The sequence below is a fragment of the Sander vitreus genome, chromosome 5 (assembly GCF_031162955.1).
Source record: "Sander vitreus isolate 19-12246 chromosome 5, sanVit1, whole genome shotgun sequence".
Lineage (NCBI taxonomy): Eukaryota > Metazoa > Chordata > Actinopteri > Perciformes > Percidae > Sander > Sander vitreus.
This window is the reverse complement of record NC_135859.1, coordinates 8,409,685-8,435,731: the sequence shown is the minus strand read 5'-3', so window position 1 is coordinate 8,435,731 and position 26,047 is coordinate 8,409,685. Positions and strand designations below refer to the sequence as shown.

The following is a 26,047-nucleotide window of genomic DNA, read 5'->3' as shown; positions in this document are numbered from 1 at the left end:
CACCACAGTCTAACGCCTTGCTGTTTGAAAAAGTGCCATTGTAATATACTCTCTGTGATCTACCGGACAGGTAACACTCGCTATTTTGTGGTTAAGAAAACCATAAAATAAAGTTTACCAATTAAGAGATCATGATCAATCACATCAAATGCAGCACTGAAATCTAGCATAACTGTGCCCACAAACATCGACCTGTCAATTGATGCAAGCCAGCTATCAGACATTTGTAACATCAGACATTGCCAGTAGAGTGACCAGCTCTATATGCATGTTGGAACATAATTCAATTCAATTCAATTTTATTTATATTATCAAATCATAACAAGAGTTATCTCAGGACACTTTACAGATAGAGTAGGTCTAGACCACACTATATAATTTAGAGACCCAACAATTTCAGTAATTCCCCCAAGAGCAAGCATTATGCGAGGGAAAACTCCTTTTAGGAAGAAAACTCGGTGATGAAAAGAACTTCCTTTTAGGGAGAAACCTCAGACAGAACCAGGCTCTTGGTAGGCGGTGTCTGATGGTGCCGGTTGGGGGTGTGATAAACAATGGCAATAATAGTCACAATAAAGATAATTGAACAGTGACCAGAAATAGTAGTTGTAGTAGTTCATGGCATAGCAGGGCACTGCAGGGCGTTAAAGGACGTAGCAGGGCACAGCAGAGCATGGCAGGGCGTAGCAGGACGTAGCAGGGCACAGCAGGATGTAGCAGGGCACAGCAGGATGTAGCAGGTTAAACCATTTGTAGAAAGATAGTCTTGAATTTGCACAGACACCATTTTTAAAGTACTGGAGGACGTAGTCGGTGCGGCCGAGGGTGCGGAGACGATACCTGCTACACCGGGATATCGACCTGTCGGCAAAATGTGATAACTTCCAAAACAGACTGAGACGAAACAATATCAGGATCTTTCAAATCTTATTGGGCAGTGAAGGGAAATATATGGCTGTATTTGTTAAAGACCTACTCCAGAAGGAACTTAAACTACCATCAGACCTGGACATTAAGATTGAAAGGGCACATCGTTCACTGGTAGCCAAACCTAAAGATGCAACAGCTCCGCCAAGATCAATATCAATAGTGAGATTTATGGATGCAGCGGTGAAGGACACAGTCATAAGGCAGGCATGGAGCCAGGGGCCAGTCCTCTTTCAGGGCAAACGGATTTACTTTGATCAGGACTACTCCCCCGATCTACAGCAGAAACAGACGAGGGTCCTAGAAGTCATCAAATAGCTTAAAAAGATGGACATACAGGCGAGGTGTCTGTACCCAGCACAACTGAGAGTGAAGCTGAACACCGGGGAGAAGACCTTCGCATCACTAACGAGTGGCGCGGTGCTGCTGAAGGAGCTGTGGGGAGAGGGAGTGCATCGAGGAGGAGCTGAAGGATGGATGGAGGAGCCAAGAGAGGAGAAAGAAGGGAGCGTTTCTGTCACCAGCTGATCTCAGAGCCCTCCTGCAGGAGGAGGACTAAAGGGAATCTACCATTAAGATGGATAAAAAGTTAGTTTCAACTAAATCAGTGGTAAGGTTATATAAATAACGGACCTATAGGAATACCATAAGCATCACTAACGTATACATATAAATAACGTATATTGTTGTCATGTCGCAAGGTAATGTGTTAGAGAGTCCAGAAGGAGGATATGCTGGACTACATGAGTATACACTCACCCGGACCTTTTTTACATGTTAGTGTAATATTGGTTACACTTGCACTGTGTGTGCTTTTTCCCACAGAGAGGGTAGGTCACACCTCTCTGCCCCAATACCACCGGGGACCTGGTGCAGCCATAGTTCACCCGCTGCGTCAGGTTGATGAGGTGGAAGTTCAGTTCAGTGTTATATACAGTGTTCTTTGTTTTTAGTTTTTCCTGACACATGTTACAGGCATTGTTTTGTTAATGATTAGAGTCACTTTGATATCCAAGTGTTTGATATCCAGGTAGGGAGCAATATCGTAAGACTATACGAAGTCCATGGCTGAGCTGAATTTCATAACTTATAATATAAGAGGAATTAATAATCCGATGGGAGGGGTTACACTGCTCTGTTGCTTTAAGTCAGGTAACACACCTGTCTGAGACTGAGCATTTAAAACTGAAGAGAGAATGGGTGGATCAGGTTTATAGTGCATCATATAAGAGGAAAAAGAAGAGAGGGGTTGCGATACTATTTAATAAATCGGTGTACTACAACAATGAGAAAATCTTTCAAGACGATGAAGGCCGGTATGTTATGGTGATAGGCACAATTGGGGGAATAAAGATAACCATACTTAATGTGTATGCCCCAAATGAAGATTGCCCACACTTTATCAAAAAAGTTGCAACTCTACTAGCAGATAAAAGTGAGGGTATTATAGTGGGAGGCAATCTTAACTGCACTCTGGATTCAAAATTGGACAAGTTACCTGCAATAAGAAAATCTCAATCTAAAATGTCTAAGGGGCTATCAGGCATGATGAAGGAACTAGGCCTTGTAGACGTTTGGCGACAGCTCCACTCAAATGAGAGAGATTTCACTTTTGTGTCTCAAGTACATGGAAGTTATTCGAGGATAGACCTCTTTTGCATATCAAAAACTGAACTATATAGAATTAAAGAAAGTACAATTGAGCCAGTCACTATCTCAGATCACGGCCCTGTGACCATGAAAATTAATTTAGGAGCAGACAACCACTTTAGACACTGGAGACGTGTCTCAATACTAACAGATACAAACATCAGGCAATAAATACAGAAAGCTCTAACTGAGTATTTCACTACAAATGACGGTGGTAGTGTCTCCCCCTCAGTTGTATGGGATGCCAGTAAGGCCACGATGAGAGGAAAGATTATCTCTATAGGATCTAGAATAAAGAAACAAAGGCTCGCAAAACAACAAGGATTGGAAACTGAAATTAAAAAAATTAACAAGGGAGCATAAACAATTTGGAAAGGAAGATACTCTTAAAACGTTAAAGGTAATTAAACAACAACTGGATGAGACTCTGACATATAAGGCAGAGGGAGGTCTCAAATATATTAATAGAAAATATTATGAAATGGGGAATAAAGCTAGTAGGCTACTGGCTTTTCAACTCAGAAAAGCCCAATCTAACCGTGCAGTTCCCAAGATCAGGAACCCTGAAACCAGTCAGGTTGAGACAGATCCCACTCATTTGCTACATATTACAAACAGCTATATAGGGCTGAAGAACTAGAATTTAAGGAGAGAAAATTACAGAGTTTTTGAGACCCCTTAAAATTAATAAACTATCAAGTGAGGAAGCAGAACTCTTAATAAAACCCATCACAGAGAGTGAAATTAGAGAAACCATCACCAAACTAAAAAACAATAAAACACCAGGAACAGATGTTTTTTCTGGAGAATACTATAAAATCTTTGTGAATGAGCTCACTCCCATATTATGTAAATTATATAATTCTTTTCTAACATCTGGAGACCCCCCCAATTCATGGTCAGAAGCCATATTAGCAGTCATACATAAGGAGGGGAAGGACCCCATACAATGCACCAGCTATCGCCCAATAAGTTTACTTTGTATAGATTATAAAATCCTGACTTCTATAATGGCTACCAGAATCCAAAAAAAATATAAAGAAATTAATTCAACCAGATCAGACGGGATTCATACTAGGACGTCAAGGAACAAATAACATAAGGAGAACCCTGAACCTGCAGGCAATAGCGGCAGGGGACAAACAAGCATCAATGCTTCTCAGCTTAGACGCAGAGAAGCATTGATGGGGTATTTCTGAGGCAGACACTGATAGAAATAGGCTTTGGGAAATAATTTGTGGCCTGGATCAACCTATTGTATAAGGAGCCCAGCTCCAAGGTTAGAGTTAATGGTCACTGTTCTAGCTTTTTCAGGATCGAGCGGGGTGTGAGACAAGGGGATTTGCTGTCGCCCATCCTATTTGCTCTTAGTGTTGAGCCTTTGGCAGAAGCGATACGTCAAAATATACAGATTCAAGGGATAGAAGATGAAGGGGGGTCAATCCATAAGCTAGCTCTGTTTGCTGATGATATTTTACTTTTTGTAAAAAAAATCCACTTCTTTCCATCCCTGCACTTATGAAATGCCTGCATGAATATGGGTCAGTGTCTGGATACAAAATTAATGAAAATAAATCAGAGGCCATGATGATCTCAGGTACCTGGCCTACACAATTAAATAACAAGGTCTCTTTTTGCTGGTCCAAACAAGGATTTAGGTATTTGGGAATTATTATAAGACCCAACCCCATTTGATTGTTCGAGGCAAATTATAACAAATTACTTAAACAAATAAAAATGATGTGACACATTGGGAGGTCCTCCCCCTTTCTTTAATTGGCAGAGTAGAAACAGTAAAAATGAACCTATTACCAAGACTTCCTTTTTTTGTTTCAATCCCTTCCTGTAAGAGTACCTGCTTCCACTTTAAACATGTTGGACAAATTAATCTCAACATTTATTTGGCAAAAGAAGAGACCGAGGGTAAGATTAAAATCCCTTCATTTACCCAAAGACAAGGGAGGTCTAGGTTTGCCAAACCTTAAAAATTATTATTGGGCTGCACAAATAAATGCAATAGTGGCTTGGATCGGAAATGTAATATGGACTCAGATAGAGCAGGACTCGGTTAGGGGCATTTCCTTATCAGTACTACCATTTATTGATACAAAGTCAGTCAGTAAAATCAAAATAAAGAACGAATGGATAAAACCCACTTTGAAAGTAATAAATAGTAAGATGTGTTAAGAAAAACTATAAAAACAAAACAGACCAACAAGCAAATGCTAAAGATAATAGCTAAATTTCTTGCCACTTTAAAAATGTGTTATAGCTAACTGTTGTTATATGTGTTATAGCTTTTCAGAATTCACTGTTCAACTTTGATCACAGCTACATCTTATTTCAGCCTGCCTACACTGGTGGGATAAAAGCTGAGTGAATGGCCCTGACCTCCCATGGGGGTCTGCAGCCTTTAAACCCTGCATGTATCTGCTCTGCTGCCTGCTCTGAAGCTCAGATCGTGGCCTTTAAACAATGACATGGCCACCGCATGCCCCTGCCAGACAGCATCAGTGACCTTCCACCTCCCCAGTAACTGTAAAGCCATCTGACAACTTTTGTGAAGAGAGCAGTAAACAGAGAGGACAAGATAGCCAGAGGGGGTGGCTAAAGGCTACCTGCCCTCTAAAGTTTTTTTTCCAAGTCTTTCACTCTGTATGAATGCATGCAATGAATGGCAAGCTGGGGGGCTGTAAACATTAAAATGATAAATTGCAATAATCAATACTAATGACTTATGGACACCCAATATATACAAGTTTAGTTTTACAAATTCAGATTCAAAACATTAAAAACTATAGCCAAATATTTTTACAGGTAAGCTGACATTTCAGCTTTTTTGCCCCTGAGACCTAAAGCTGTCCTAATCAAAAGTGGCTGCCTAAAGAATGCATTTCGCGGGCATGCCTTCACTGTGTTTAGCTATGGCTCTGTACTTCATTTTATTCTTGTCTTCTTTCAAGGTTAGTATGATCATTTATTATTTACAGTATTTGTTTTTAGTTTTAATCTTTATGCTTACCTTGCACGACAGCTGGATTCTCGCACAACATCACACAAAAGTCCATATTGTCAGGCTTCAAGTATATGTGTTTTGGTCTGAACTACCATCTTACTGTACCAATCAGCGTCCGGTGAGGAGCAACTGGCAGCTACGGACGTGGTTTGGCGGAAGTGATAGACAGATGGTTCATCCAATCACCTGCCAGGTATTTTTTGAAAGTGCCTGCCCTTTTCCAAACAGTTTCCAATGACTCATTCAATTCTCAGATGGTTCTGTGTAACAAAGCATCTTGCGCATCAGGTTAATAATATGCAGGATTTTACTAAAAAACAATTTATAGACTTATGTTCTGTAATGTAATGTATGTGCAGAGACCTCTGCCTGTATCTTCCATTTTCTTCTTTTTTTTCTGTGCAGGACTTTTATGGGCATCTGCAAAGAGCCTTTGGGCCCCACGTGGGTCCCTAACCCTCAGCCAGTAACAAAGCACAGGTCAGTCCCTCCAGGATTTCGCGATGTCGCGATCGCGCCAATTCACTTTGAATTTACTTTCTTTTCCGCAAATTTGACCAATAACCAGAAGTTTCCCACGACTTCAACCAATCCCAGCAGACTGACGCGCGCACACACACACACAAACAACACAATCACACACGGTGGCTGCAGGAAAAACCGGAGATGAGAAGACACGACCTAAATTGAGGACAGCTATGCTCGTTATTGTAAGTGCAATGATAAGTTAAAGTCCAATAAGTAACGTTCCTTTATCAAACCGTATGAATGTGTGTCCCAGCCCAGGCCAGGATAGGAAATTAACTAAAAATGTAAAGAGCAACAAGCCATTGACACATATGTTCAGATTTGATTCATTCAATAAATTATAATTTTTTGTCTTAAATCCATCAGCCATTTTCATATTATACCAACATTTGCAGCATCCTGAGCCTTTTTGATAAGGTTACTAGGAAAACTCAGCCCAGAGTAGTTTTATTCTCCCCAAAACAAGTTTCCTTTTTATTTTTAAAGAACTATAAAAAACTTTCGCTGTCTCCCGCAACTTTTATTGCAACTTTTTACAAAAGCTCCCGCGAAATCAGGCATTTTGGGCCGCAACAATCTCAAAAAAAGGCAGCGAAATCCTGGAGGGACTGACAGGTTGTGCAGCCCATTCTCATTACCAGGTTTCGCCGCTTTGTCATGTACCTCTGCGTCTGATACCGACACACAAGTTTAACCGATACACACACAGACATGATGGAGCTCTGCTTTCACACAAAATCTGCCAATGTGGTACCTTACCGCTGAGATGTGGGTGTTTATGTGTGCCTTAGAACGTAACCGCCGTGAAATAATCAGAAAAAAAAATGTATTTCCTCTGATTGATTGCTTTGTTCAGCGCTCTCATTCATTTCACTCTCTAGCTCACTCTACCACCACTGTTCTCTCTTTTTCACTTTCACACATTGTCTCTCTCTATGGCTTGTTTAGCCGGGGAGGAGGAGCCAACTTTAAACGCTGTGTATAGAAACACCAACAGTCAAAAGCCACATATTATAGTACATTTAAATATAAATAATGTAAAATACTGTAAATCAGACTGGCAATACATAATCAGAGGAGGCTCTTATCACCATGCCCCTCTCTGGGGCAAAACAATCCTGCATACACGGCAACATCGTAAACAGAGGAATTTGAACAACCAAAATGTTACTTTAAACAAACCATTTTAAATTACTAATGCTATGCGATTTGTTCCCTTGCCATGTCCTAAAAAACATTCTGGGCTTTGGATGCAAGCTATAGACCAGACCTGCATCGCCAAGGCTCACTTGTGGGGGAAAGAATGGTGCTTTCAAAGGTTAATTGCGACTTTCACACTGACATTTGAGGTTCTTAAGATACGTGAATCTTCACAATCAGTGTGCTAAAAGTGCTGGTGTCAGTTACTACTGATGGATAGCTAACGTTAGCTTAAGTGGGAGGCTGCTACATATACAGCATAGCAGCATCATCTACTGTCGTCTCCAAATTATTTCTCAGCCTATAGATACTTTTTTGTGTTTGTTAACAACAATGACGTGTTTTGTGAGTGGAACCTAACTGGTAGCAGAAAGTGACAGTCACTGTGACGGCTATCATTTTTTCAAACCCACTTTAGATGAAAACACAGCCACTGAAGCCTGGACAGCTATGTTTGTTCAAAGAATTTAGGGTTTATCTGACCAGAATTTAGACAAGAAGTAGTAGGGTTTAGCGATTATTTTAGCCAATTTTTGTTTAGCTAATGTAATGGTCTGCCTTGGAAGAACAAGCCGCTGCTCCGTGGGCAGTGAGACTGACTGATAGCAGGAAAACAGCATGTGAAGATGGCGTATGTTTACATCTTACTCTGTGAATTAAGGATTTATTTCAACCAAACTAGAATTGGTAATTGCTGGAACTGTGTAAATACCAAGTTTTGGTGAGTTTAATAATTCATAAGGTGTACGGCCGTTATTTCTGTTTAATAAGGGAAATAGGTGTAAATATACAGCGACAAACACAAATCAACAGAGAACTCTGTAATGAAACATTATCTAACAAGTGTAGTGAAGCGGCTCTGTTGTAAAGGCTAACGGTGCTCGGTTAGCACAATGACATCATGTTAGAAAGCACAGCCGAAACGATTCATAACGAGTCATAAACTAAGTAACAATAGTGTTAGCTACGATGCTAACAGCATTAATAATTAAGCCAAACGGTGCTGTCACTACTATTTTAGTGATTTATAAGCAACCTGTTTCTTGCAGATTGTCACGTTACTGAGACTACAGCTATTTTATGGTAATATATGAAGCCGAAGCTAACTCTGACAGCTGTAGAGTAGCCAATACAAACTTTAGCTAGCTGTCTCCATGAAGCTCCCAGCTAAGCTAACGTTTTAGCTTGAATTTGAGTTTGAATGAAGTGGGTTTTTTGGTGGGTTAAGGTGATTATTTTAACGTTAGTCTTTGTTAGGTTAAGGAGAGAAATATAATTAAAAGGTGTACAGTCTTTTTCTGTTTAATAAGGAAAACAGGTGTAAGTATATTTCCTTTCTTGTCAGTTTGTGAGTTTATTTTATTTATACATCAGACGAGAAAAGGGGGTAAGGGTAGTCCCCGCCGCCACCGCCATTTTAATTAACGTGATAATTCTGTGTTAACACCATACATTCCCGTTTTATTCATTAGCCTACTTATTATGTTGATTTTTAGTAGTTTGTCTCTAATATATAAATACATTATTCATTTATAAAGAACCTGGGTATGTGAATTTTGTATTATTTTGGAGTATTATGACCTCTGTCACCGAGTATACTGAACTTTATCTCTATAGCGAGATACCTCCAAATTATGAAACTGAACTAAGGCAAATGTTATCAGCATTCTCTTTATGAGTGGTGCCCCGAATTTAATCTTGAACTCTTTCATTTTTAACTTTTGCTGATAACTAGCCTACATAGCATGCAGGCTTTCTATGCTCTATACATTATATTAATTAATGTCAATTAATTAAGTACCCATATACGCTACACTACTATTGTGTGCCCAAGTCCTGTGTGCTAGGAGGAGGTCTGCATGGCACAGTTTGAAAATGCAGGTAAGGTCCCTTAGCGAAATTGTGCCCAAGAAAGGCCTCTGGTCATGATAATCCAGCTTCATTAGCTGTTACTGGTCCAGCTGTGTGAGTGCTGTCAGTTAAAAAATTAAACGTAATATTATAATTTTGAAGGGAGGAAGCATTAATAAAGAAAACAACTGGGATCTAGAACTAACGGCGTATGGTCCGTATCTCCACGTACCTACCCATGTACCCACGGCGTCAATTTAACACAGATGCATAAATTGGCCTTAAGCCTCAAACTGCTTACGTGTTTAAGCTTGACCAGACATGAAAAAACTGAGGAAAATAATGGTCGTGAAAATGACCCCGATGGGAAATAAACATATTAATGGCTCTGTCGTGCTAACTTTACAGTTTGTTTACTCTAGTCATCAAACTCCTCTCCCAATGGCAACCAATTTATTGCCATCAAAATGATGTAACATGAACAAGTTAGGCTTATTCCTCCTGCAAGTAGCTAAAGGAATTAAGGTAAGGAGAAAAAAAGATGTTCCACAAATGACTTAGTCATTGAGGGACAGTCAGCCTCTCACCATGATTTCAAAGAGAAGCACATTAAGAAAATAGATTTCAGCATGGAGAAAATTTACCTTATCAGCAAGGGCAGAGCAGCCAGTTGGAACATAGTAGAACAGAGTACTTATTCTTTCAACAAAAAAATAACATTAAACAACATGAATACAAATCTGTGTTCATCCATTTCAATTAATTAAAATAGATGAAAAAAATAAGGGGAACAACAGCAGTCTCACAATGACACCAAATGACCTTGAAATCCTTCTTTCTATTTTCCTTTATGGGTCTACACCATAGATATATATCTATGGTCTACACAGCCATGCTTCTGTTTTAGAAGGCGCAAACATCTCCAGTTGCCTCTCTATTAGCTCTACAAAACGTATGCTGAATACTTTAATACTTTACAAATATAAGATGTGCTTTACATGGTTGATGTTCGACGGTGATAACGTGGCTATGAGCCCCTTATCAGATCGGGAAATCAACTTACCAGTCTTTTGCCAACTTTGCTCACCTTCTAACTTAATGCCGACTCTGCTAGCCTGAAGGCTATTTCACAAAACCAAGATAAGGGATTAAGCCGGGTTTTCCCAGTTATCCTGGCTCCATTTAGCCTTGATTCGGTTTCACAAAAGTAGAGGCACCTAAGTTACCATGGATATTTATTCTGTACAGCTACCCTGGTCCCGACCAGGCTAACAGCCAGGATTTTCTGACAATAATTAACAAAGATATCAGAACAGTATGTCAGCATTTATTTCACATACCGAGAATGCTACCAAAGGCATGGAACGTCGAAGATTGAAGCGGATAGTATGGATAGATGATAATACAAACCATGAGGCTGTCCTGCCAAGGGGGTAAGCTTCGCTTCAGAGCTCGAACCTCCTATGGCAGCATTTTGATGCTACCAAACGATCACCCGACGTTAGCATCCCATTGACCGCCATTCATTTTGACGTCACTTTGACAGAGAATAACTTTACATCTGAAGCGTTTAAAGACTTTTATTGTCCATTGTTTATTTCTAAAGAAACACGACAATGTATAAAAGGCTCCGTTACCTTGTACCTCACGTTATGGCTCCGTAGCAGACGTTTTTGTAAAAATAGGCTAACGATTGTGTCATAACCACGCAACTTACTGTCGCATAGTAAAGGAATTACCATATAGTACAGGAGAAGCTCGCAGGAAGTTTTGACTTTATTAGCTGTTTAAATTGAATTACTAATGTTAACTAGCATTTTAGTTAGCAATAATTAGCCTGTGCCCATGTTATCTCCTTACATATACCTACGCTCTCCGTCTCTGCAAAATTGGGAATGATTGAGATTTCTCTTGGCACAGCTACCAGAAGACTTACAACTTTCAGACAGGTTGCTCACGTCACATTTACGTCGTCTCTCTCAGTTGGAGGCTGCGCAGTAACGCTCAGCGCTCACCGGAAAAGTGCTTCTAATATCCTTCACTGGTCTCCGTCCAGAGCAACGGGATCTGTTGGTCCATTCTTATATACTGTCTATGTGTCCTGCTCACATTCAACTTCCTGACTAAATCCCATGGTGCAAAGGTCCTACAGTTCTTAAAGGAACACACGCATGTGGAACAAACTACTGCCAGCAATGGCAGAAGAAAAACATTTAAGTAAACTAATGTCCTGATGGGGACAGAACAAAATGAAATAGAAACAAGTAGTTTTGCATATTGCAGCACTGATTCATGGTTGTTACACAGAAAGAAGAAAGAAGACGTGTTTCAAGGTAAAAAGTCACAAGGTTAAACATATCATTTGTAAAGTATTACCTTGAAACAAAAGGGAAATATTTGGAAGATAAAGGGTGGATACATTTCAGAATTATAATATGGTAGTTACCCATTTTAAATTCCAAGAATTTTGATCTAATTTGGAAGGTATTACGCTGATAGTAGCTTATAATACTGTGAAAACATCAACATATATTACCCAATTATTATCATGTTATTACAATATTAATATAACTATATTACCATTACCCAGATATAGTATAGTTTGTTCCACATGCGTGTGTGTTCCTTTAAGAACTGTAGGACCTTTGCATCATGGGATTTAGTCAGGAAGTTGAATGTGAGCAGGACAGCCTCATGGTTTGTGTTATCTCTCCATACTATCCGCTTCAATCTTTGACGTTCCATGCCTTTGGTAGAATTCTCGGTATGTGAAATAGATGCTGACATACTGTTCTGATATCTTTGTTAATTATTGTCAGAAAGTTTCATGTGCAATATGTATATTTTTGATGATGATTGATAGCTCATATTAGACTGACATGACTGGTCAAGTTGTAATTTACTGCCCCTACCAGCAGGCGGCAGCATAGCCATGTAATACTGTCTATTTACAGAGGGCATTTAAATGTATGTCTGATCGTTTCTATGTTAACTGTAAGCCCATAGTAGTAGAAAAAAAATATTTAAGTAAAGAGTATATATAGTAAAATAAAAAGCGCTTATCCTGGATTTATAAATTCTGCTTTTGTGAAACAGCCCCCTGGTCTAGCTAACCAGCTGGCTAGTTTTTCAAATCTAAACATCAGAGTAAACATTGAGGAAAATGTGGGGAAGATGAACAAACTAGCAAGACCATCTCTGCGGCCATCTCATGACTACAAGTTGCTCATCAGAAGAGGGAACTCAATTCACCAGTCCCCTGATGACTAGCCTGGTCAGTCAAGGTTTTCAAATGTAAACATCAGAGTAAACCCAGAGGAAAAGGTGAAAATGGCTATCAGCTACGACCTATGGCTACGATCCTGACTACATGGACAAGCAAAGCCATCACTGCGTCAAACTCCATCTCTACATCAGAGGGAACCCCGACTGCCACATCTCTACTGGGCATCCTGCTAGCCAGTGTCCTGCATATTCTCCGATCTGTACAGATGTATCCCGGTGGTACACATGTGCGGTAGTTTGAATGCACATAATTGTTGTTCTAAAATTTCCTTCGAGATGAATAAATCAATCTATCTATCTATCTATCTATCTAAAAGAGGATTCAAGATGGGTGACACTCGTTTTGCCTCGCCAATCTTCGGAGAAAGACAACAGTCCAACCCCCTATGGGCGGACTGAAAACATGTGGAAGTAGCTCCTACTACTGGCTGTAGTCCATTGCTTCTGGGCAGAAATGCCTCCGGCTTTTTTCCAGACCCACAATAAGAGAGATCTCTCGTCTCAGGGTGACATGAGGGAGGGAAGCACGGTCATTCAAAAATACTACCGTGTTTCTACTGATACAAAGCTTGATGCTAAATCGGTGAAGTATCCCTTTAAATTGGCAACTATGAGGTTGACTAACCATGTTGGAAATGTAGCCTGTTTTATCCATTCCCCCAAGGGTAAAAAGAACTATGATTCCTATGCTGTTCTAAATATGGATGTGAACACCCCCGAACACCCTTCAAGCTAAGAAACATCCCTTAAACCTTTCACTTAAAATCCAATGTACTGTTATAGAACAACAACAATGAAATAGAATACAAAATCCAAAAAGGTTCAAGAGGTTCCCCCACACCCCCTGAGAGCCTGGTGTTCTTCTATTATTGAATTTTGAAAATCTTGACTCAAACACAAAGGGGACCTAGCCTTTGCTGCCAGGACTCCTAGACTTATTATAAAGCAATAAGTAACTGTGTATTTGCAAAGTGCTATATAAATTAAGATTAGTACTATCATTTTCCAAATACTGGACTGCACTGTAAACAGTATTGTGGGCTTTGCAAACGTTATTAGTGCATAGTTAGTATGTTAATGTGTATTTATTTTTAACTAGTTCTGTCAGTTAAACTATTAACGGCGTTAACGCAAACCCATTTTAATGGCGTAAATTTTCTTTATCGCGAGATTAACGTTCTTTTTGGCCTAGCAAACTTTGTAGTTTTTTTCACATGCTGTTGCAACAACTAGTAACGTTAGAAAAACTACAACACCACACCGGATCTAGCTAGACAAAGAGTAGTACATACCTGCAAACTAGTCGCTTTTCGGCGAAAATCGCCATTTTGAATGGGAAAATGTCATCCACCGAGACCTGGTGCTAATATGGCACCGGTGCCTTAATGACCGGATTTCGGTGCCACTGAAATGCCTGCGCTTCTCTCTGATGCTCCAAAAACTGACGTTAAGAGGGAACTGAAACATTGCCGCACGGGACGCTAGTCAACACTACACTTAGCAGCAGGTTACGTTAGCCTACCGTTAGCTATCAGCTGGAGTAAACACGGTTGAAATGCTGACAGTTAAACGGTCTAAAGGTGTGTCTGGATTTCACTGGAGAGGCTTCTAACACCAGACTGTAGCTGCCATTGTCTGAAAAACACAGACTCAGCCTCGCCTCGCCAGCCTCGTGGTGCATTCAAAGTTATTGTAAAATACCCTTTTCCCATCCAGTGGTTGTTTTTGCCGTTTTGTGATCAACTTTTTATTGTTTATATTTTTGAACATACAGAACACACAAAAGGTGCTCCTTTTTTAAATATATATAAATCTTTCGGTTCAGGCACCGTTTTAAAAGTATCGTATCATGTTGATAAGAGCATTAAAATGAGAAAAAATAATAGGACAAAAAGAAATCAAGGGACATTTAGAATAGATAAAAATGTGCGATTAATTGCGAGTTAACTATGTCATTAATGCGATTAAATATTTTAATCGTTTTACACTATTTTTAACAAAGTTTTTTTACAAGAAAACCCCACATTATACCTTTAAACCAATAACTAATTAAAGCAGCTTGTAGCTCTATTTTTGGCAAACCAACCCCTGAGGGAAATATCTGTCTTTTAAGCTACTAAATGCTCCCCTATGTTCACCAACTAGTCTCTAACTGTGTTAGAGATTGTGTCTGCTGTTTGGTGCTGAGCAGGTATTGTACAGTAAGGAAAACAGCTTTACACAACAAAAGCTTTAAACACCAGAAATCCGCAAACCCTCCGATCTATCTATGATAAGTGTTTATTAACCCAATGGAAAAATGACATTGCTATCATGATTTGGTATGGATGATACGCTGTAAGTTAGATGTTGCACATGAGTGGAGGATGGGGAACAACACCCAGACTGCTGGTGCTTAAGTAAGATGATAACTGCAAAGCAATAGTCCAAAAGAGGCAATAAAAACACAGTCTCCCTTTTCAAAAGTGATGACATACCAGTTCAATTCAATTCAATTCAATTACATTTTATTTATAGTATCAAATCATAACAGGAGTTATCTCAAGGCACTTTACAGATAGAGTAGGTCTAGACCACACTAGGGCTGTTGGAACGAATTCCGAAATTCAAATATAATTAGAATATAAAAAAAATCAATACTATTCAAATCACACCTGACAACGTTACACCCTGACAAGCTAGGCGATCTGTCCGAGGAATTGCCTCTAAAAATGGGCAAGAATTACTTTTTTTCTGCCTCTCTCCTCATCACGGGGCTTACCAGCTGTCCGCCAGGCGATAACGGACAAACTGACACAGTTCAAATGTAAAGATATGAGACCGATCAACATCACGCAGGGGTCTGGATTTAAATATTTTATTCACGAGCTTGAGCCAAGGTACATTAAAGTTGACAAATTCAAGTCATTCATTTTGTGCCGCTGTTTTATTGTTAATAAGAAAGCGCTCACCTGTTTTCAAAACAAAACATGTCCTGTCCCTCTGGTAGACAGAATGTGTAACAACAACCACATGCTGATAGTGGCATTGGCGATCCATAAACCTGTGTAATATCGTAAATATTAATAACAGGATGAATTTGAGCATTTAATATTCGAATATTATTCGAATATTAAATAAAATAAATAGAATTCGAATAGTATTATAGAGGAAGATTGACAGCCCTAGACCACACACTATAATTTACAAAGACTATTACAAACTATTCCAGTAATTCCACCAAGCATTTAGTGCAACGGTGGCGAGGAAAACTCTGCCTAAAATCCTTTTAGGCAGAAACATTGAGTGGTGAGGAAAACTTCCTTTTAGGGAGAAACCTCCGACAGACCCAGGCTCTTGGTGGGCGGTGTCTGACAGTGTAGGTTGGGGGTACGATAAACAGTGCCAATTATAGTAACAATAAAGATAATAGAACTATGACTAGAAATAGTAGTTGTAGTAAAACAGCACAATAGTTAGCATATCAGTGGCTAACTACATTAGTTTATAAGGTTACAGGTAACATTAAAGATGCAATTTGTAATACTGACAGCTAGCGTTTAACCCTTGTGTTGTCTCGACCATACAACTTTTTGTTTTTCTGGGTCAAACTTTTTTTTTTAACGCTTTTGTCACTTTTCCCGAAGTTTTTCAATCTTTTCCCGAAGTTTAAATTTATTTTACTTCTGAAGTGTGTTGTCTCCCATGGCCCCTCCTCCCCAGACTCGAAGTTCACAGGGGTTGCCAGGTTGATAACGCAGCATCCAACAATGTTGCTAGTTGCTAGTCTCACATAGCTAGACATTACTTCATAGCACAGTGGAGTAGCTAACGTTAGATGCTGGCTATGTTGATAGTCATAAAAGCTTGTGCTCACGCGAAGCTCTGTACCCGACTGATAACCACCCTATCTCGGCTTAAAATTACGGCAAAAAACGCTAAAAACACCACTAACTCGCCATCCTCTCTACCCGACTGACTGACACACTTTCTCGGCTTAAAATTACGGCAGCAACCGCTAAAAATACCACTACCTCGGCGTCATCTCTGCCCGACTGACAGACACACTTTCTCGGTGTGAGTACACAAATGTTGAAATGACTGAAAATGCCCGTCCTCTAGTAGCCGTGATAAATTAGCCTGAAGCTTAATGCTTACCTGTTCAGGAGGAAATTAGCCAACTCGGCGTCCTTTTGGGCTCCAAGCTGTCTCCATCTTTTAAATACATCTCCAATATTTACCCAGATTTTTTTACGTCTCTGGTCATGCAACTGTTTACAGTTTTTTAGGTCATGTAGAATCAATCTCTGTTCGTTTGTTTGCTGCTTCCATGGCTGTAGCGCGCTGGGTTTGCGTTTTTACAGGTATATCTGGTACCCCGGCTCGGCTGTCAAAATGGGTAATTGACACCAACATACAGGCCAAAACACAAAAAGACGTCTAAGCCTGTCCCACCAAGGAAGCACAGGAGGGACGAGAGGAAATCATGGGAGGAGAGAGGAAATGAGCAAATATGTTTTAGAGGGATGAGACGTCCTTTCCTCTGAAGTGTCATGTGAATTTGTCAGCTGTATGGGTTGAGTTAGCAACCCTTTGAGCTACACGACTTCCGGGAAGGCTGCTCTTGCGTATCCTCACTTATAGCTCCTCGGTGATCCCTCCTCTATGCTAGATCCTCAGGGCAAAAATAAGAGTTTTGTGACGGCCTTCACGAAAGAGGGACAGAACAACTTCCGGTTCAGCCGAGGACCGAGGAGCTATCAAATAAGGGAACTGAGATGTACCTATCATGTATGTAGCAGTCAAGTATATTTTAGACCACTTTAACAGGCGGAGATCTTTAGTGCACCTGCTCTATGGGACCCATAAGGTGGAAGCAGTTTAACTTTTTTGTGCCACTGAGCAACTCTTTAAGGAATCAACAGGGCTCCACCTCAAATGCTGTATCCAGTTCTTATTGTACATCCATGATCTTAACATGCAAGTTTGATTCATTGAGCTAGCTGATGTTAGCTCGCTTTGTTGATTCATAGCACACTAGGTCGCTTGTATACGTGCTAGCTGGCTAGCTAGCTAGTTTCAGTGTGCAGCTGGCCAATGAAGTGAAACAGAGGGGAGAACCAGACTGACTGCTGAACCCAGCTGCTTTTTTGGAAAGAGAAGGTGATGGCAGACAGGGACCGAAAGAACGCGACAGGGCGGAAGTGCATCAGGAGCAGCTGATGAGTTCAGATTAGAGCGGAAAGTCGCTGCTGCTGCGGGAGCAGGCTGATCCTGGACCAAAGACTGGTGGGATGGACGAGGCTCAGCTGAAGAGCGAGGGAGGCTTAATCATTTTAATTTAACTAATACTTGTTAGTTTAACCAACAAGTATTTCTGGTGCCAACTAGCCAGGGTAGCAGCGTTTAATCGACTAGTCCACTAGCTGCCATGGCGTCGGTGGGTGCGCCAGCCGTAGTACCTGCTCCGTCTGTTTTTTTTCTGTTTTTTTACTAAATCAAGTAAAAAAAGACACTCTAAACAAAAGTCGAGGGGAGGTGGAGTATGTCTCATGGTGAACAACTACTGGTGCGACAGCAGAAACGTCCATCATCTCACACATTCCTGCTCACCCAACCTGGAGCTCCTGACAATTAAATGTCGCCCATTTTACCTTCCTGGGGAGTTCAACTCAGTTATCATCAGCGCCGTTTATATCCCAACACAAGCAAACTGACACTGCTCTGAGGAGGACATTCAGAAGTGTAAACATCAGGAAGGCAGCTAGACCAGATGGTATTACCATGGCCATGTCCTTAAAGCCTGTGCTGACCAACTAGCACCTGTATTCACAGTAATATTCAACCGCTCCCTCTCACAGTCTATTATTCTCACCTGCTTTAAACAGTCAGTCCTAGTCCCTGTTCCAAAGAAAGCCCAGCCTAGCTGTTTAAATGACTACCGCCCCATAGCCCTTACATCTGTGGTGATGTAGACCCCTTGTGATCCACATATCGTCCCAACAGATCTACAGATGCCATAGCCTACATGCTCCACAAAACGCTAGCCCACTTAGACACCAAATGTTGAAATTATGTTAGACTGCTGTTTGTGGACTATATCTCAGCATTTAACACCCACCAGACTGGCCACTAAGCTGAGAGACCTAGGTCTGCACTCCTTCCTGTGCAGCTGGGTCCTCGACTTTCTAACCAGCAGACCCTAGGTAGTGCAAGTGGGCCACCATGTCTCATCCCCCCTCACCCTCAACACCGGATCCCAAGGCTGTGTATTGAGCCCCCTGCTGTACTGTATTATACACCTACGACTGCATGGCCACGTCAGACTCCAACATCATTGTAAAGTTTGCTGACGATACAGCTGTGGTAGGTCTGATCACCGATAATGATGAGAAAGTTTACCTGATGGAAATCAACCACCTTTAGAATTGGTGCCAGGAAAACAATCTCTGTGCTGAACGTCACAAAAAACTAAAGAGCTAATTGTGGACTTCGGCAGGAAACAGCAGAGGATCTACCATCCACTCAGGATCAGCGGGGCTCAGGTGGAGAGGGTGGACAGCTTTAAATACCTGGGGGTTCATATCACTCAGGACCTAACATGGTCACTCTACATCACCTCCCTAGGAAAGAAGGCCCGTCAGCGTCCCCACCATCTCAGACGCCTGAGAGACTTTAAGCTCTCCGTCAGGGTGCTCAGGAACTTGCGCCGTAGAGAGTATCACCACCTGGATAGGCAGTAGCACCCAAAAAGACCACCTGGCCCTTAGGAGGGTGGACCGCTCGGCTGAGCGGATCATTAGAGCTCCTCTCCCCAATATGCAGGACATTTACCTCAGGTGCTGCAAGGTTAAGGCCACAAAAATTCTCAGGGAACCCAGTCACCCCAGCAACTCACTGTTCTCTCTGCTGCCATCAGGGAGGCGTTATCGCTGCCTGAGAACAAACTCTGAGGGGATGAGGAGGACCTTCTTCCCTCAGGCTGTCCGTCTGCTCAATGAGAACTGTGGCTAGCCCCCCAGCCACCACCTCATTTTCTATTCTCTTACTCTATTGTGTTGTATATAACTATTTTTTATGGATTTTATTGGTGTGCTTTTGACTTCTGAGGAGACTTACTACTAGACAGCTAGATATTAAGATAAGTACTTACTTTATTAGGCTTCTCTGCCCACTGTCATTAGATCTGCTGCCTTAAGGTTAAATTGACTGCGTTTGTTCTGCTGATTTTGCTCATTATGCTGCCTTTTGCTGTTTGCTACTTGGTTTTGCTGCTTTTGTTGCTTGCCTCTTATCTTTGCTGCTTTTACTGTGGGTTCTGCTACTTATTCTACTTCTGCTGTGTGTTTTGGCAAGATTTTCAGGTCTTACTTAAAGTGACTGAAACGGTCAGACTAGCTTAGTGTGGAGTTGGGGAGTGGTGCTTAACGACTGTCCAGGTGCTTTGTTGAGTGATTAGCTAGGGTGGGGCCTCCTCACCTGTAGCCAACACCAATCACCTCCTTGTATTTAATATTGGCATTTGCGTGAAGTGGCAACTTCAGCGGCAGCCTCATCAGACGAAGACTCAGAGGACAAAGACAAAGGAGTCTACGCAGGAGTCTTCGTGGGAGGCTAAGTGGGAAGTTAAGTGGGCTTGATATCTTACTTGATATCTAATATCTTACTTACACTGCTCGTTGTCTTTATCTGGAAATGTGCTGCTTCTCCATTCCTATCCATGTATCCGATCGGAGATACTACAAACCTTGCATAAGTTCGCAACATTTCCGCAACCCGACCTCTCTTACCTATCCAACCCGCTCCACACACACTCAACACCTTGTCGCAGGTGGCCTGTGGAAATGGCAGTCTGCAAGACTGAGTTCATCTCTGACTTTGCCAGCCAGCAATCCCTTGACTTCCTTGCTCTCACTGATACCTAGATTACACCAACCAACACATCCACCCCTGCTGCTCTCTCTTCCGCCTACTCTTTCACCCACACACCCAGACCCACTGGTAGAGTTCTTTTGAACTTCATGCTGTTACCATAACGCATCAGGTACAACTAATCCTTGTTGTTATCTACCGCCCACCAGGTCCTCTGGGAGAGTTTTTGGAAGAGCTGGATGTCCTTCTTTCAAACATCCCTGACACTAACCCTCCGCTGGTACTTCTGGGCGACTTCAACATCCAGACAGAGAAGTCAACTGCCTTTTTACACCTTCTCTCTTCTTTTGCCCTCTCACTCTAGACTTCCCCACCAACTCACAAAGCTGGCAACCACCTAGATCTCATAAATACCAGAAACTTCTCTACATCCAACCTCACTGTTACTCACAACCATATCTCAAGAGACACTATACCTGTCCGCCGTAACATTCGTTCACTCTCTCCTTCTTCTCTGGCGTTATGTACTTTAGCAACCCTCCCACCATCTGACTCTTTCTTACTCATGCCTCCCAACGCTGCCACAGACACTCTCCTCTCTACTCTATCCTCCTCTCTTGACTCTCTCTGCCCTCTTACTTCACGGCAAGCTCGCAAGTCCTCCCCAGCTCCATGGTTATCTGACTCAGTGCGTGCTGAAAGATCAACTATACGGGCAGCGGAAAGGAAATGCCGGAAATCTAAACACCCAGATGATCTGCGTACCTATCAGTCTCTTCTTTCCTCCTTCGCTGCCTCTATTTCTGCAGCAAAAAGCTCTTTTTATCAAACCAAAATTGAATCTTCTTTCTCCAACCCCAAAAAACTTTTTTACATCTTCTCTAACCTCCTAGATTCCCCCAGTCCACCTCCTCCCTCCTCCCTCCTTCCTTCTACCAACCCACTTTGTCAACTACTTTGTAAAAAAGATAGATGACATACGCTCTTCATTCTCCACCACACTTCCTGAAATCATCAGTACTCTTTCCTCTTTCACCCCTCTATCTCCAAATCCAATTCTTACTTTGATTACGTCCGCCCGCCCAACCACCTGCCCCCTTGATCCTATTCCTTCTCACCTTCTCCAGTCTATTGCTCCTGACCTTCTTCCATTCTTCCATTCCTCACCCATCTAATCAACATCTCCTTGCCAACTGGCGGTTTCCCCGACGCCCTCAAAGAGGCAAGAGTGACCCCACTACTCAATAAACCAACACTCGACTCGTCTGAGGTAAATAACTACAGACCTGTCTCCCTTCTTCTATTTCTATCCAAAACACTTGAGCGTGCCATTTATAATCAACTCTCTACCTATCTCCACCAGAACAACCTTCTTGATCCCCACCAGTCTTGTTTCAAGGCTGGCCACTCAACAGAAACTGCCCTCCTTGCTGTCACTGAGCAGCTTCACATCGCTAGAGCAACCTCTCTCTCTTCCGTTGTCATCCTTCTGGACCTTTCTGCTGCCTTTGACACAGTGAACCGCCAGATCCTCTTTTCGACACTCCAGGATCTGGGTGTCTCAGGCTCTGCGCTCTCTTTGCTCACATCTTACCTGACAGACTGAACCTACCGGGTAACTTGGAGAGGATCTACCTCAGAACCTTGCCCACTCAAAACTGGGGTTCCTCTGGGATCAGTCCTGGGTCCCCTCCTCTTCTCTCTGTACACCAACTCTCTCGGGTCTGTCATTCACTCGCACGGCTTTTCTTATCACAGCTACACAGATGACACCCAACTAATTCTCTCCTTTCAGCTAAATGACATGTAATGTAATGTAATGTAATATTGTTATTGTTTTTATTGAGCAGGTACACAATGAATTTCACTGCACATTGTACTGTGTGTGATTGTGTATGTGATAATTTGAATTTGAATCTTTAGTCCACTAATCATGCACATCCCTAGTTAAGATTGGGGCAAATCTTGGTAAAATGTAAAGAACATCTCTTGAAATGCTCTGCTTAGGTCATCCACACAGTTTGTACTCACCCTGACAGCACACCTAACACCAGGTTGAGCATGAAGAAGGAACCGATGATGATGAGGGGGATGAAGTAAAGCCAGTTCCACGTGTTCCCTGAGGCATCGTTGGCCTAAACACACACACAAATGTAGAGACAAAGAAAGCACTGTTAATACTGTTCACTTCACTCCACCACACTTGTTGATGCGGTTATAAGAAGTGTATCTATGTTTTTCTTAGTGTCAACTAATCCCATGAAAAGACCAAAAACCACAAACAACATATTCTGTCTGTGGCTCTCTGCCCCAAACCCACTGGTTTCTGCTCAAGATGTAAATCTTATGTAATGTGAACGGCTCACACATATATACAGTTACAAATAGTGTATTTGTTGTGAACTATTTTCAGAGGCGGATTAATACACAGTTGGTGTTCTGAGGAGTATTTGGGGCAGAAGGACGTTGTATGTGGGATTTAGTCAAAATAAACATGGTACATGTTATGACACCCATTGCAACAGTGTGGCTCATTGCTATGTTTTAATACTCTTTGGACAACATGAGAATTGTACTATGAGTAAAATGAGCACCATACAATATAAAGCATTGGTCATCAACAACATTTTTCCAAGGGACATCATTTTTCTAAGACACTGTGGGGGCAGTGTCTGCTTACAAAATAAAATAAAATGTATTCATAGCTAATAAGCCTATCATTGTTTGATGTTTTCACTTTCTTCCTAAAAAACATGGGAAATTCATAATGATAACTAGATAGGCTGCTTAACTAGAAAATGATCTCAGACTAATGCCTACCATACACTAGAAGACTTTGAAAAGACTAAAGTCTGACACCATCTCACATCTAAAGACAATCATCTCACATCTTACGTTATAGACTATCATAATATGGAAAGACCGGGGATCTTACAGGGTCACACATAGAGGTCGACCGATTAATCGGCTGGCAGATTAATCAGCCAGCCGATTAATTGGCCGATTTTTGGCATTTTTTACATAATCGGCATTGGCCAATATCCGAGTATATCAAGCCGATTAATAGGCAGGCGCATCTGCGGGCAGCCTAGTGTTGTTGTTGTTGTGGAACACGTGTTCGACGCACGCTGCCCCTAGAGTCAATTACCAGCAGAGTGAGCAGACCTCATCCAGTGCCTTTGGAGGAGCTAAGTTCCTTGGAGAAAATGGTAAGGATTAAATTCTTAAAGTCCTATATATTTAATTAGTTAACTATGACATGTTACTGCCAACTTCGAGAAAAAGTATGAAAAGGCAACATAATGTTCGGCTACTTTGGATATTGATAGCGTAGTTGAAGTTGCATTAGGTTCATACACCTTTTCCAAGGTAAAACCACTGCTGATGTTATATTTGAAAAAACAAATATTTTGCCATGTTTAAAAAACATGGCTTGTCATTCGAAATAGTCAACCTAATGGTCACAGATGGCACTCTGGCAATGGTCGGCAAAAGCAGGGGTCGGGAGAGCAGAATTAAGAATGTCGCTCCCGAAACTAATGCACTTTGCTGTCTCAATCACTAAAGTGTTACGGGTGCCAAACTAATTAGGGTAGGGTAGAGCCATTCCCCTGCAACATTTGGGCCTTTGCATGACTGTTCTACAAGTAAGTGGCGGCTTACCACCTCAAATGAAGTTAGAAAGACTCTTACCAAGTTGAGAGAACATCCTCACGGGGGATAAAAAATGGGGATGTTCTGAAAATAGTACAAAGAATCAAGGCACACTATTTATTTTAATCAGGTTAATATAACCAACCACAGGCAGGCTGCGGCAACGTTTAAGATCTGATCTGCATTTCTTAATTAGAGGGGTAAGATTAAGCTTAAATAATGTTTTTAGTATTTGAAATAAGAGCCAACCCTACGTAAAGGGAATATGGTAGACGGAATGTTAAGAGCTAGGGAATTGATTGGGAAAAGTTCACTTTTTTCCAGGTTGAGTTTGTAGCCTGATGGTTTTCCAAAGTGTCCCAGGATAGCTGGAATAGGGGGTATAGAGAGGGAGTCGGATTAGATAGATATAGAATGAGGTTGTCTGCGTAATGCAACACTTTGTGGGTAATACCTCCACTAAAGACGTTATTATACCCTCATTGCAGGAAAAAAGTCAGGGCTTAGAGGTGCATTACCGCCACCATGTGGACTGGAATCGCTAGACTCTTAATATGGGCTCTCTTATCAGTCTGACTGGAGAGCGGTGGAGTCAAGAGGACACCTAGTGGTAAAATTTGATATATGGGTCCAGTCCGGTGTTTGGCTTGATATCAAACCGGTTTGAAAATGTTTATAGTGGCCTATGCCTACTAGGCCGGGAGGGGATAAAATACACCATGAGACGTGTACAAATTATAAAATACGCCATGATACCATATAAGCTCACTGAATTTATAACCTCTTACACTCAAGTTCCTCATGCTGTAGGTAATTTTCTGAACAGTTCTTACTATCCAGTATTGTCCAGTATTGAAAAGTAGGACTAAGTAATCTTTGCAAGATATGTGCATGGTCTGCTGCTTTGATAATATTCAATTATTACAAACTAAAAAAACTAAATATATTTAATTTATAACCCTTAATTAACTAGTCTTAGGCAGTGTCCTCATCTAGGATTCTAGTGGCCTGAGGGTAGAAGCTCTTCCTGAGCCTCTCAGTGCTGGCCTAATTTATCCGGTATCTTTTTCCCGATCTGAACAGGGAGAAAAGGCTGTTATCCGATTAGTGATTAGGATCTTTAATGATTTTCCTAGCCTTATTCTTGCGTCCGATGTGAATATCCTTTAGGCAGGGTAGGGCCCCGCCTATTGTATGTGCAGCCAAACAAACCACTCTTTGCAGGGCCTTGTGGTCCTGTTCAGTGTGGTTTCCATACCAGTCAGTAATGTTCCCCGTCAGGATGCTCTTAATGGTGCAGGAGTAGAAATTCCTCGGTATTTGAGGGGATACCTAGAATTTCCTCAGGCATCTAAGGTAAAACAGTCTCTGCCTTGCCTTTCTCATCATCAAGTCAGTATGCAGCACCCAGGTCAGACCCTTGCTGATGTGGACACCAAGGTACTTGAAGTTGTCCACTCTCTAGCAGCTAGGATGCCTGTGTGTTTCGTACGGGGTTGTAACGTTACTCACACAAGATGAGCAACGGGTCTTGCTTATTCTTTCGCTTCCCAGGTGATAAAAAGATGCAATGTGTAACATAGCTAAGCTAGCTAGCACGCCAAGCAGCAAGCAAGGTGACGTTTATTGTGTCAGATAAGATGTGTAGTTCAGTAAGCACAAAACTAAGTGGTACTAGGACAAACCTACAACAAACTGACTTTCTTCACTTGCAAAATTATCTATAAAATTGACAGACATATGGCTCAATTCAAACGGGATCAAGAAATGATGAAGCTATTTGCTTCGACCTGCTCCTCGAACTAATCCTTTTTTTTTGGTTTTTGTTAAATTCTGATTGTTTGTGTTTTATTTTGTGATTTACATTTTTTTGTTTTATTTTCTTTTGCAACATTGTTGATTGTTCGAGATACATAATAATAATAATAATAATAATAATAATTAGTTTCTCCCCTTTCACAACCTAACATATTGTATCGAAATAAGGTCTCATGTGGTGCACCTAAAGGGAAGGGACCTCACATCTCTATGCAGTAGAACTTTTTTTTTTTTTTAATTAGTGCTACATGGCCAGAGAAAACAGAG

At 41.3% G+C, this 26,047-nt stretch overlaps 1 protein-coding gene across 1 annotated transcript in view; it reads right to left on the bottom strand.

Moving 5' to 3' along the window:
- The window catches only part of cacna1ba (calcium channel, voltage-dependent, N type, alpha 1B subunit, a), a 178,858-nt gene that overhangs the window by 125,878 nt on the left and 26,933 nt on the right, over positions 1-26,047 (bottom strand). The window contains 1 exon segment of the mRNA XM_078249618.1: positions 22,340-22,443. Within this exon segment, the coding sequence (XP_078105744.1) occupies positions 22,340-22,443 (104 nt within the window).